General features: G+C 33.6%; 1 protein-coding gene across 8 annotated transcripts in view; it reads left to right on the top strand.

The window, feature by feature from the left end:
- ATRX (ATRX chromatin remodeler) overlaps nucleotides 1-13764 on the top strand; it is a 228239-nt gene that overhangs the window by 173883 nt on the left and 40592 nt on the right. For all 8 annotated transcript variants that reach the window (XM_045513405.2, XM_010950601.3, XM_045513404.2 and 5 more), the window contains one exon: nucleotides 9950-10058. In XM_045513405.2, the coding sequence (XP_045369361.1) occupies nucleotides 9950-10058 (109 nt within the window). The remainder of the gene's footprint in view (nucleotides 1-9949; nucleotides 10059-13764) is intronic.

Raw genomic sequence — 13764 nt, 5'->3', positions numbered from 1 at the left:
TTCTATTCCACTTACCTATATGTTAATCCTCATGCCAGTAGCACTCCGTCTTGATTACTGTTGCTTTGAAAATAAGTTTTGAAAGTGAGTCCTCCAACTTTGTTCCTCTTCAAGATTAAAGTGGGAAGAGCAGACATCCTTTTCTTTTTCCTAATCTGAGGGGGAAAGCATCTGATCTTTCACCATTACGTATAGTATTAGCTGTATTTTTTTTCATAAATACTGTTTATCATGTTGAGGACGTTCCCTTCTGTTTCCAGTTTTGTGAGTGTTTTTCCCTTATCGTGAATGTGTCTCAGATGTTGTCAACTGATTTCATTGTGTCTGTTCAGATGACCATATGGGGTTTTTATTTTTATTGATTTTTAATTTTTGTTAAAACTTTTTCTTCATGAATAATTCATTCTATATCTTAAGTTGTATCCTAAGATTTTTAAACCTTTAACATTATTTTAAAAGAAAACAATTGAAACACATCCTATTTGCAGGGATATCATTAATAAAACTAGATCATTTATTCCAGAAATCCTTAATATTTGAATCTTGTAGGATATTACAGCCCTTAAGCCATAAACTAAATTTGACTTAATGAGATATACAGGAAATGGCCTTCCCTTTTTTTGTTTGGTTGTTTGTTTTAGTTTTACTCCTCACAGGAATGTATGTATTTATTTTTTTTAAATTGAGGTATAGTTGATTTACAACATTATATTGGTTTCAGATGTACACCATAGTCTGAAGTCTGAGAGGGTGATACCTACAGCTTTGTCCTTTTTCCTCAGGATTGCTTTGGCAATTTGGGTCTTTTGTGGTTCCATATGAATTATAGGATTATTGGTTCTAGTTCTATTAAAAAACTGTCTGTCATGAATATTTTGATAGGGATCACATTATATCTGTAGATTGCTTTGGGTAGTATGACTTTTAACAATATTAATTCCTTCAATCCAAGAGCACGGGATATCTTTCCCATTCTTTGTATCATCTTAAATTTCTTTCATCAGTGTTTTATAGTTTTCAGAGTATAGGTTTTTCACCTCCATGGTGTTTTTTATTCTTTTTGATGCAATTTTAAGTGGGATTTTTTTAAACTTTCTGATAGTTCATTATTAGTGTATAGAAACACAACAGATTTCTGTATATTAATCTTGTATCCTGCAGCTTTGCTGGATTCATTTATTAGTTTTTTTGGTGAGATTGCTGGATTTGACATGGACATAAGTCTTTTCTCAGGGTGTGCTGTCAGCTTGGGAGTGGGTGGGACTAGAGATGGTCTGGAGCTGGAGCTGGATGTGAGGTAGACTTCCCATCTGGTTGTCACTGCCCTATTGGGATGGGGTCTGACTCCAAATTGCTGGAGTAGAAGTCCTGAGGGTCAGTCCCAAGGTGACTCTGTTTCCTTTAAGTATGTTTTCCCCTCTCCCCTCACCGGAGCCTTTCCCCAGAGGAGGGGAGTGCTGAAGCAAGTAGGGCCCATGAGTTATTTCGGTCACAGACAGAGGTCCACGCTGTCTCCGATGTGCTGCTTGTGCAGGCACTGGTATTTGTTTCCCTTGCTCCCCTAAGATGCAGCCTCAGATGTGAGTCCCCTTTGTCCCTCATAGCTGATCACTGCCCCCAGCCTCCAGCACCCCTGCCCTGTTGTGGAGCCACACTGCAGAGCTGGCAGGGCCTGTGATTCTCAGCATGTATTGACAGGTGAGCTGTGGTGGAACAGCAGCCATCAGAGATCTGGGCTACTTCTGATATGCCACTTAAGTAAGCGCCAACAATGGCTGCTGCTGCCCCACCCAGGCTCTACCCTTGGACTGGGCTGCCTCTGTGTCCCATGGTCAAGTCTTCTCTCTGGTTGTGGCTGCTCCAGGTCCAGTTCTGCACTGTGATATGGAATGAGCATGATGCCACAGTGTTCACTTTGCTTGGGCTGGGGCACACACCCAGGTGATTGTGAGAGATCCAGCATTGGCCAGAGCACCCATCTCTCTACCCTGCCTCAGGGGCAAGCCAGCATGTGTACTCCTCTTGAGTGGAGTTCAGTCTTCCTACCACCTTTGTTTAGTCCTAGCAGTCCTCCAGTAAGCCAAGGGAGTTGTCTTCCCCTCGTAGGACCCTATAACTGGGGTGTCCAATCTGTGACTATGTAATCTCCCTTATCCGCTGAGTCCCCTCCCAGGGACACAGGTCTGACCTGATTGATTTTCTTCCCTTCCTACCCTATTCCCTGTGTGTCTTTCTTACAGCCTTGGTTGTACAGGAGTCCTTCTGCCAGTTTCCAGTTAGTTTTTAATGAGAATTGTTTCACATGTAGATGTATTTTTGATGTTTTCATGGGAGATGGTGAGCTCTGTGTCCTCTTACTCTGCCAACTTCGTACCTTTCCTCTGGGTTTTTAAAATTTCTATTGATATGGTGCATTACTTTGCACCATATCATCAGATCATCAGATGTTAAGCAAACCTTGCATATCTAGTATAATCTCACTTGCTCATGGTGTTTAATACTCTTTGTATGTTGCTGGATTTCATTTGCTAGTATTTTACTGAGTATTTGTGCATCCTTTTTCATAAGAGATTAATTTTCAGTTTTATTTTCTTATAAAATCTTTGTGCGGTTTTGATACGAGGCTAATACTGGCCTCATTTAATGAGCTGTGAAATAGTCCTTCTCTTTTTTTGGAAGAATTCAGGAAGAATTAAATATTTACCAGAATTCAGCAGTAAAGCTTGTCTGGACTTCAGTTTTTCTTGTGGGTAGTTTTATTTATTGTTGTTATTATTATTATTGTAAAATATACATAACATGAAATTTAACATATTGTCAGGGTGAAAAGGCAACTTAAGAATAGGAGAAATATTTGCAAGTCATATGTTTGATAAAGGTTTAATATCCAGAATACATATAGAACTACTACAACTTAACAACAACAAAAAATCTGCTTCAAAAAATGGGTGAGAGACTTGAATAAACATTTCTCTAAAGATGATATACAAATGACCAATAAGCACATGAAAACGTGCTTAACAAAATTTTTTTTTTAAATAAAAAAGAAAATGTGCTTAACAATCATTAGAGAAATGCAAATAAAAACCACAACTAGATACAACCTTACACCCATTAGGGTTACTACTATCAAAAAACAGTAAATAACAATGTTTGGTGATGATGTTGAGACATTGGGCACTATTGGTGATAATGTAAAATGATTAAGCCACTGTGGGAGATAGTATGGCAGTTTGTCAAAAAATTAAAATTAGAACTATCATATGATCCCAAAAGAATTAAACATGGTCTCAGACATATTTGTATACCCATGTTTATAGCAGTGTTATTCACAATAGTCAAAAGGTGGAAATAAACCAGGTATGCATCAGAGGATGAATGGATAAGCAAAATGTGATATATACATACAATGGAATACTTTGCAGCTTTTAAAAGAAAGGAAATCCTGTCACACATGGTACAGTATGAGCCTTGAGGACATTATGCTACGTGGAATAAGCCAGCAAAAAAGACAGATAACTGTGTGATTCCATTTATTTGAGATATCTAAAGTAGCTAAATTCACAGAGAAAGTCGAAGTTACTTCAATGAAATGGAGAATGGAGAGTTGTTGTTTAATGAGTATAGAGTTTCAAGTTTGCAAGATGAAAATGTTCAGAAAACCTGCTAACACTACTGAACTGTACATTTAAAATGGTTAAGATGTAAAATTTTATGGTATGTGTTTTTTACCACAATTAAACAAGTTATACGGCTAGTTGCTAGTGGAGATTGGGTAAAACAGTTTTTGTTTATTTTGTTTTGCATCAAATCTTTCTGATTTGTCTGTATGTTGTTTAAAGTAAAAATGTTTAAAAACTGGTAAAAGATATGGTACAAGAAATTGAGAAATCCATAAGTATTTATTTGGTCTATAAGGCAAAATAGTTTTATCTCTAAAATTAAATGAACATTACATTTTTTTGAAAAGATATATGATGAGTACCTACCGGGTACTCTGCAAAGGACTGGGAAACAAAGTTTCCTTCTCTTAAGGAGCTAATAGTCTAATGGTGAGTACAGATACTAAACAAATAAATATAGAAAATTAAATGCCCAGGAAATGAAGAGGAGAGTATTTCTATGATTTAGGAAGGAGTTAGTCTCATCTCTCTACCTCATGATATCTCCATTCAGCTTTTTAGTGTGTCTTAACCGATTTCCCTTTATTACTCAATTAGCAGAAGAAAAGAAAACCAAATTGGGAGCAAGAGATAGGAAGGGAAAAAGATTTTTTTCATCATTTTGACCATGTTTAAATGTATAGTTCTGTGGCATTAAGTGCATTCACATAGCTATGTAACCATCACCACCATTTAAAAAAATAATTTTCACCTGTTTTGCTGGGGAGCAAATCCATGGAGCAACTTACTCTGTCATGTCAGAAGTCCCTCTTCCCATAAACTAGATTTTGTTATTTTCACTTGTCATCATTTCATAAACATTTTGATGTTCCTACATAATCTTTATCACTTTCAGCTCTACAATATTCTGTCCAGTAAATATCATTATTTACTTAACCATCTATTATTATACTTTCAGATTATTTTCAATTTTCACTATTATACATAATCTACAGTGGGCATCTTGATGGCAGTGGATGTTTCCCCTTTAAATTTCTTTGGTTTAAATTGCCATGTAAAATCAGTGATTTTAAAGGTATACTATTTTCTATACCAGTTCTTCATTTTTCTTTACAAAATGTTGCATGCCACACTTGAGAAAAATAATTTTTAAATTCCACAGCTAAGGGCTTGAACATTCATATGCAGCTACCTATATACTCAGTATATGCAGTTGTGTTACTAGTGGTTTTTTAATATCTATCTTCTATGACATGTTTTTGGAAAACATTTATCATGTTGACCTTCATTCATCTTTAACTCATAAGCTCTGTTGTACCTCAGATTGCCCAGCAAGCATGCCACACACCTGCATGGCCAGTGGTGCATCATGCACATTTCTCCTTTGGCAACCATGTGGAAAAGCAATAGTATCTTTATTTTTAGACTGGTGCATTGGTTACTTAGGTTACTGTAGTAATTGAAAAGGAGCATTAGCTCTTTATTTGATACTATAGTACATACTATATCAGTGGTTTACTAGTACACTTACCAGTAGAATTCTTTTTTTCTCCAAGCCACATTTTACACAGAGTATTAGTTCCTTGGGCCTGGGTTGCTAATAGAGTGAAGAGTTTTTTCCTCTTTTCCCAACTGGGGCTAAGAGTCACCACCAAGCCATTACATTGTTACCCCAAATTAAATATTTATAGAACCCATAATGTATTCCAGGGTTCATTTCATTTTGTATATATAGGATATCTACCACATGCAAGGTACAATCTAGATGCTAAGGATAAAGAACTTAACACAAGAGAAAATGTTCCTATCCTCCTAGAAGTCATATTCTTATTAAGGGAGACCGGTAAGAAACAAACAAGTAAATATATAGTAACAAATGCAATAGGGAAACTAAAATATATAAAGGTGGCAGGGAGTTTTGGAGGACAGTATGTAGAGTAGTTGGGCAACGCTTTACTGGTGAAGAGAGAGATCTGAAGGGAACATGGGCCATGCAGATATCTGAAGGAAGACCATTCCAAACAGAGGGAGTAACAGGTGAAAATGCAATGAGGTATGAGCATGCGTGTTTAAGAAACTGCAAGAAGTCCTAGAGAGTGCTTCATGTTCTATGGTAATTATTTCTGTTTCTCTAGTTAAAATCTGTGTTTATTGAAGATGGGCTCACTGTTACACATTTTTTGCTAAGCACAGAGCTGGACATGTAATAGGTCTATAGTAAAGATTTGCTGAACTGGCAAGGTAATACATTATCCTTATCTGGATCTTCTCTATTTCTGTTCCATACAGAGTGATGCCCTAGTGATGCACTTTCTTATGAGCCCATTGAATTACAGTGCTTGGTATAATACATACTGGCACTTTTTATCTTTCTCATTCCCTACCTCTCTTTTTTTCTAGGGGTCCTTCTTATTGACATGTTTTCAACATGTATATGGGTATTGTGTATTGTATTTATTGATTTGACTGTGGGTAAGCATAATATTAGGTAGCTTAAATATTTTTCTATTATCACTATGTATTAATTTTATTAGTCAGATTATATGTTCTGTCATGCTTCATTATCTGAAAGTCTGTGTTACAAAAAAAGTTATATCAATTTAATCTGCCACCAGGAATAAATGGATAATGCTCATTTTGCTATATACTTGTCATGCTATATTTACATTTCACCTATCTTTGATGGATAAAAACAATTGCCATTGTTTTAATTTGTATTTTTCTGACCACTGGCAAGGTTGAATATTTTCCCATACGCTTCCTAGTTCATATCTAACTTTAGAAATTGTCTTCAACAAAGATTTGTTTTAACCATAAATCAGTTTGGTTTATCTTCTGAGTACCTACTAGTACTACTACCACCACCACCACTACTGTTACTACTATTACTACTGCTACTGTGTATTGGTCAATGAACTAGGTTAAAGGGATATTATGGGAAATCATGTTAGAGAGAGAGATCAAACACTTATAATATGGTGTCATAATAAAGGTAAATATAATTTGCTATGGTATCTTGGGTGTTAATATTAAGTACCCAGTAAAGCTTAATTACTATGTAATAGACACTGTTCTAAGGGTTTTTTTTCTTATATTAACTCATTTAATAAAAAACAACCCTATGGTAGGTACTCTGGCTGTCCTCATTTTTAAAGAAAAAGAAACTAAGGCACAGGGAGTTTAACTACTTTCCCTAGTGAAGATGCTAGTAAATGGTGAAACTGGGATTAAACTCAGGGAGTATGACTCTAAGATCTATATTTTTTTATTACTAAACTATACTGTCAGTTTTGAAGTGTTGGATTCACAAAAGTGGTAGTACAGATAGTTCATTTGTATTATTCCAAAAAGGTGTGTATGTTGAAATACTTTTTAAAAATAGTCATGTCATATTCTATTCATTTATGATTAGCATATTTACTTTAATAATTACAAGTGAACAGTTAATGAAAATGTGACTTCAGCTCTTACTTTTTTATCCTACCATGTATCTTTTTTCCTTAGATGAGTATGTCTTTTCCCCCCCTAACTGAAAGAAAGAAAAACTATAGATAAATAAATTGACTTTCTTAGCCATTACTGAACTTTCAACAAGGGAATTCTAGGTTTTCAATATAAGTAAAGATGTGGATAAGCAGTAAACATGTTGAGAAGCTTTATTTATTTATTTATTTATTTATTTATTTATTTATTTATTTATTTATTATTGAAGTACAGTTGATTTACAATATTGCGTTAGCTTCAGGTGTACAGCATAGTGATTCAGTAATTTTACAGATTATAGTCCATAATAAGTTATTATATGGTAATGGTTGTAATTCCCTGTGCTATGCATTTTATTTTTGTTGCATATTATTATACATATAGTAGTTTGTAACTGCTAATCCCTTACCCCTAATTTGTCCCTCCCTGCTTCTTCCTTTTGGTAACCACAAGTTTGTTTTCTATATCTGTGAGTCTGTTTCTGTGTTGCATATACATTTATTTATATTGTTTTCTAGATTCCACATATAAGTAATATCATACAGTATTTGTCTTTCTCTGTTTGACTTAATTTCATTAAGCATAGTATTCTCTAGGTCCATCCACGTTGCTGCAAATGACAGTATTTCATTCTTTTTTATAGTTGAGTAATATTCCATTGTGTGTGTGTATATATATATATACACACACACACACACTATATATATTTTTATATATTTATATATATTTCCCATCTTCTTAATCCAGTTGTCTGTTGATGGGCACTTGGGTTGTTTCCATATCTTGACTATTGGTAAATAGTGCTGCTATGAACATTGGGATGTATGTATCTTTTCGAATTAGTGTTTTTTTCCTGGATATATACACAGAAGTAGAACTGCTGGATTGTATAGTAGCTCTATTTTTAGTTTTTAAAGGAACCTCCATTCTGTTTTCCATATTGGCTGCACCAATTTACATTCCTATCAACAGTGTATGAGGATTCTCTTTTCTCCACATTCTCTCCAACATTTGCTATTTGTAGACTTTTTGATGATAGCCATTCTGACAGGTATAAGGTGGTATCTAATTGTGGTTTCGATATGCATTTCTCTAATAATTAGTGATGTTTAGCATCTTTTCATGTCCCTGCTAGACGTCTGTATGTCTTTGTTGAAAAAATATCTATTTAGGTCTTCTGCCTATTTTTTGGTAGGGTTTTTATTTTTTTGATACTGAGTTGTATGAGCTGTTTGTATATTTTGGATAGTAAACCTTTCTTGTTCATGTCATCTGCAAATATTTTCTCCCATTCTGTAGGTTGTCTTTTCATTTGGTTGATGGTTTCCTTTGCTGTGAAAAGCTTTTAATTTCTATTAGGTCCCATTTGTTTATTTTTGCTTTTATTTATTTTACCTTAAGAGATAGATCCAAAAATATATTCTAATGTCAAAGAATGTTCTTCCTAGGTTTTCTTCTAAGAATTTTATGGTTTCAGGTCTTACATTTAAGTCTTTAATCCATTTTAAGTTTGTTTTTGTAAATGATGTGAGGAAATGTTCTAATCTCATTGTTGTACATGTAGCTGTCCAGTTTTCCCAGCACCACTTATTGAAGAGATTGTTTTTCTCCATTGTGTATTCTTTCCTCCTTTGTGATAGATAAATTGACCATAAATGCGTAGGTTTATTTCTGGACCTTCTATCCTGTTCCTTTGATCTGTGTGTCTGTTTTTGTGCCAATACCATGCTGTTTTGATCATTGTAGCTTTGTAGTATAGTCTGAAGTCAGGGAACATGATTTGTCCAGCTCCATTCTTCATTCTCAAGGTTGTTTTGGCTATTCGGGTTCTTTTGTGGTTGCATATGAATTTTAAGATTTTTTGTTCTAGTTCTGTGAAAAATGCATTGGTATTTTGATAGCAGTTGCATTGTCTGTAGATTGCTTTGAGTTGTATGGCCATTGAATTGGAAAAATTAATATTATTCAAATGACCATACTACTAAAAAACATCTTTAAAACTAATGTACTGAGTTTAAGTTAAAATTTGCTTAAAGATGTAAATCTCAGTTTTGTCATCTTGTTTTATCTCAAGACTAGGCTGTGATGATGTGAATTTTGCTTGGAGAGGATGTAGTAGTAATATGTTTTCAGTTAAAGAATTGGAATGGAAATTATGTATGATAAAATATGAAAATGTCATAAGCACTTAATCTGTTGGTATTTTAGTGTGAATGTAAGTCTTTAGTAGAATTTCACCTCACTGTACAAAAGTTGACATGTCTGATCATTATTTAACTTATAAAATCACAATTCTTTACTTTCACATACACACTCACACATATGTTAATTTTCATGAAATATGAACATATTCTGATATTTGTGGCTAGACCATAGAATAGTTTTTGGCACATAAATAAGCATTCAGTAAATATTTGTTCAGTGATATGCATTCTATGCCTCTGGTTTTTATCTGTTTAGTACCAACTTGTCTAAAAAGAGGGGAGAAACCTGGACATTTACAGATTTAATTGAAAGCAAGCTTCATGAGCATGATGTAGCTTACTCATATTCTTTTGAAAGTTTTAAAGGATTCTAATCAAGGAAATCTTTTACAAAATTTACATGTAGATGAAATACTTTTCAAAAGTATGTTTGCTTTTCAGTATCTATTAGAAGGAAATCTGTGGTGAATTTATTTGTAATCTAGTGATTTACCCCTTGATTAAAAAAAATTTTTGTCTTGCTATGCAAATAGAATATAAATAACCAGCCTTTAAATGGCAAGCAAGGAAGAAAATCTTTTACTACTAGGATAACAATATATATTAAATCTCTTTTTTCTTTTCTTGTTGAATTTTCAGGTGAAGGAAAGTGGCTCCGAAACATTGACTATTACCGTTTAGATGGTTCTACAACTGCTCAGTCAAGGAAAAAATGGGCTGAAGAATTTAATGATGAAACTAATGTTAGGTAGGAAACATTTTCTGAATATATAGTTTAAAAAATCATTTAGAATCTACATATAGTAAGAGTCACTCTTTTTGTGTCTACTACTATAATTTTTGACACACGCAAGATATAGTCAAGATATAAAGTGGTTTCATTCATCCCTCAGGAAATTCACCCATGGAATCAAACTTTTTTAGCCTTTTCAGTTTTACTTTTTTCACATAGCAAAATACATTTGAGATTCATCTGTATTGTTGCATGTGTAAACAGTTTATTCGTTTTTATTGGTGAGTAGTATTCCATTTGGTATTCCATTTTGATATTCCATTGTATGGATATATCCATTGTATGAATGTCTTGTTTTGACAGTTTCCATTGTATGGATGTATTCACTGTATAAATGAATGGTTTATTTAATATAACCATTTCCACTTCAGAGCCATTTGAGTTGTTTCCAGGTTTTGGAATTAGAATTAAAGCTGCTCTAAACATTCTTGTATAAGTTTTGTCTGACCATACACCCAAATGAAATGAATATCCAAGAATGGAATTGCTCGGTTGTATGGTAAATTTATGTTTAGCTTTGTAGGAAACTCCTGAACAGTTTTCCAAAGAAGTTGTACAATTTTGCATACCCACCAGCAATGCATGAAAGTTCCAGTTGCTCTGCATCCTTCAGCACCTGGTATTCTCATATTTTTTAAAAAAATGTATTTTACACATTTTAATAGGTATATAATGATATCTCATGTGATTTTAATCTGCATTTCCCTAATGATAATTGATGGTAAGCATCTTTTCATGTGGTTATTGGCCATTTTTTTCCATTTTTTTAAAATTGAAGTATAGTTGATTTACAGTATTGTGTTAGTTTTAGGTATACAGCATAGTAATTCCGTTTTTCTTTTAGATTATATTCTTTTAAGTTTAATTAGGTCACATTTGTTTATTTTTGCTTTTATTTATATTGCCTTGGGAGACAGAGCTCGGAAAACATTGCTACGATTTATGTCAGAGAATGTTTTGCCTATGTTCTCTTGTAGGAGATTTATGGTGTCCTGTTTAAAGTCTTTCATCCATTTTGAGTTTATTTTTGTGCATGGTGTAGGGGAGTGTTCTAGTTTTATATATATGTGGCTGTCCAGCTTTCCTAATACCACTTGCCTAAGAGACTGTCTTTTCGCCATTGTATGTTCTTGCCGCCTTTGTCAAAGATTAATTGACTATAGGTGTATGGTTTTATTTCTGGGCTCTCTATTCTATTTCATTATCCATATGTCTATTTTTGTGCTAACATCACACTTTTAATTACTGTAGTTCTGGAGTATTGTCTGAAGTCTGGGAGTGTTATGCTTCCTGCTTTGTTCTTTTTCTTCAGTATTGCTTTGGCAATTCTGGGTCTTTTGTGATTCTGTATAAATTTTAGGATTATTTGTTCTATTTATGCAAAACATATCCTGGGTAATTTGATAGGAATCACATTAAATCTGTAGATTGCTTTGGGTAGTATGGCCATTTTAACAATATTAATTATTCCAAACCAAGAGCATAAGATGTCTTTCCATTTTTTTCCCCATTTCTTTAAAGCATCTTTAATTTCCTTAATCAATATTTTATAGTTCTCAACATAAAAGTCTTTCACCTCCTTGGTCAGGTTTATTCCCCAAAATTCTATTTTTTGATGCGATTTTAAAAGGGATTGCTTTTTTACTTTCCTTTTCTGATATTTTCTTGTTTTTATAAAGAAATGCAACTGATTTCTTCATTTTAATCTTGTAACCTTATACCATGCTGAATTTGTTTATTAGCTCTAGTGATTTTTGAGAAGGAAAGAAATATTAAAGATCAGGGAGGAAACAAAGTGAGATTATTGCCCATTTTTCTATCATCTTTTGGTTTTAACATTAAGGTATTCTTGATCTCTTTGTTTATTGTAGGAATTTGAGTAATATACTTGAACCACTGTAGGTAGAGAATGTGTTGTATATCTGTTGTTGATGTTGCTTATGTACGTACATATAAACATTTGCACACACACATACATGTGTGAAAGCATTGCCTTTAAGAAAGTGATGTAGGGATTGGGTTAGTTTAATGACAAGATGGCTGAAATATGCCTTAATAGATGTTCTAAAGTATGAATGGCATTATATTGTGTGTGTGAAAACATGTTTTAATTCTAGCAGAGTCCTGAACTACACCTAGGGTTAAAGCTAGAGAAATTCCACTTAGACCATAGGAAGAGTATATTCTTATTAGATATTTAAAATCTACAGAGTCTGGGAGAGCTTACAAATAGTTGAGTATAGTAAAGTAATTTTTTGAAAAAATGATTAAATAACTATTTAAAGAATAAGTACTTTTTTTATTCTGTGTGAAGTGTTTTTTTAAAGAATTATTATTTGTACATGAGTTTCAAGAAGTAATTTTACTGGTAATACTAGTCTGATTTGTCAGATTTAATATAAACCTTCTACTTGCTCAGTTTTTCGAGTTTGTAAATATCACAATAGCATATGATTTGTCCCATAACAGTTATATTTGATGACTAGTAGGGAACAGCTTTGAAATGTGGATGGTAAGCTGTCAGCTTGGCTTACTCTCTAGCAAATTAACCCCCCCTAAAAAAAAGTGCCCCCCCCCACGCCCATGGATTTGAGGGGTTATTGTTGAGTAGCTAAACATCTTTGGAGTAAATCTACGAATGTTAGCAATTATGTCTATGTCTGTCTGTCTTCTATTTTCTCATGACTCTAATTTTCAAAAATGGAATACAAATATAACATTTATTTATGGTAATGCAGTTGGAAAGACACATTAAGATAAGCTCTAAGGTAGTGACCTAATGTTGTCTTGTGTGGTCAGGAAGTAGTTTTCAACAGTCTCAGGGTCCTTGGTTAGCTTCATACTATGTTTTTAAACTTAATTTTATTAATACTTATATTTTAAATTTATACTGATTTATTTAATTTAGAGTCATAGGAACTTACAAAGATAGTATAGAGATGTCCTGTGACCCTTTTAGCTAATTTCCCCTAATGGTTACATCTTATATACTTGTAATATCATACAAACCAAGAAACTGACACTGTTTCAGTATGTGTATATCTGGTTTTTTTTTTTTTGATCATATAGGTAGAGATTCCTGTAACCACCACTGGACTCAAGGTATTCTATCACCACAAAGATTCCTCCCTTTCTACCCTTTTATAGTTGCACCCATCCACTGATGTTACCACAGTCTTGAACTCCTGGCAATAACTAATTTGTTCTCCATCGTTATAATTTTGTCATATCAAGACTGTTATATAAATGGTATCATAGTATATGTGATCTTTCGAGATTGGCTTTTTCCACTCAGCATAATCCCCTTTATTTTCATTCAAGTTGTGTATATCAATAGTTTGTTCCTTTTTTTAATACAGAGTAGTATTCCATGGTATGGATGTACCAGCTTGTTTAATACAAACTGTACATCTACTGCAGGGCATTTTGTTTGTTTCTAGGTTTGGCTATTACAAATGAAGCTGCTGTGAACATTGTGTACATGTTTTGTGTGGATCTAGTTTCCATTTCTCTAGAATAAATGCCCAGGTATGTGATTGCTAGGTTACATGGTAAGTGGCTATTTCATTTTTTAAGAAACTTTCAAACTGTTTTCCAAAGTGGCTGTACCATTTTAGCTTCCCATCAGTAAAGTGTGAGAGATCAAGTTTCTCTGCATCCT

Source organism: Camelus bactrianus, chromosome X (assembly GCF_048773025.1).
Source record: "Camelus bactrianus isolate YW-2024 breed Bactrian camel chromosome X, ASM4877302v1, whole genome shotgun sequence".
In the NCBI taxonomy this organism is placed as follows: domain Eukaryota; kingdom Metazoa; phylum Chordata; class Mammalia; order Artiodactyla; family Camelidae; genus Camelus; species Camelus bactrianus.
The sequence above is the reverse complement of the archived record's forward strand: the minus strand, read 5'-3'. Positions and strand labels throughout refer to the sequence as shown.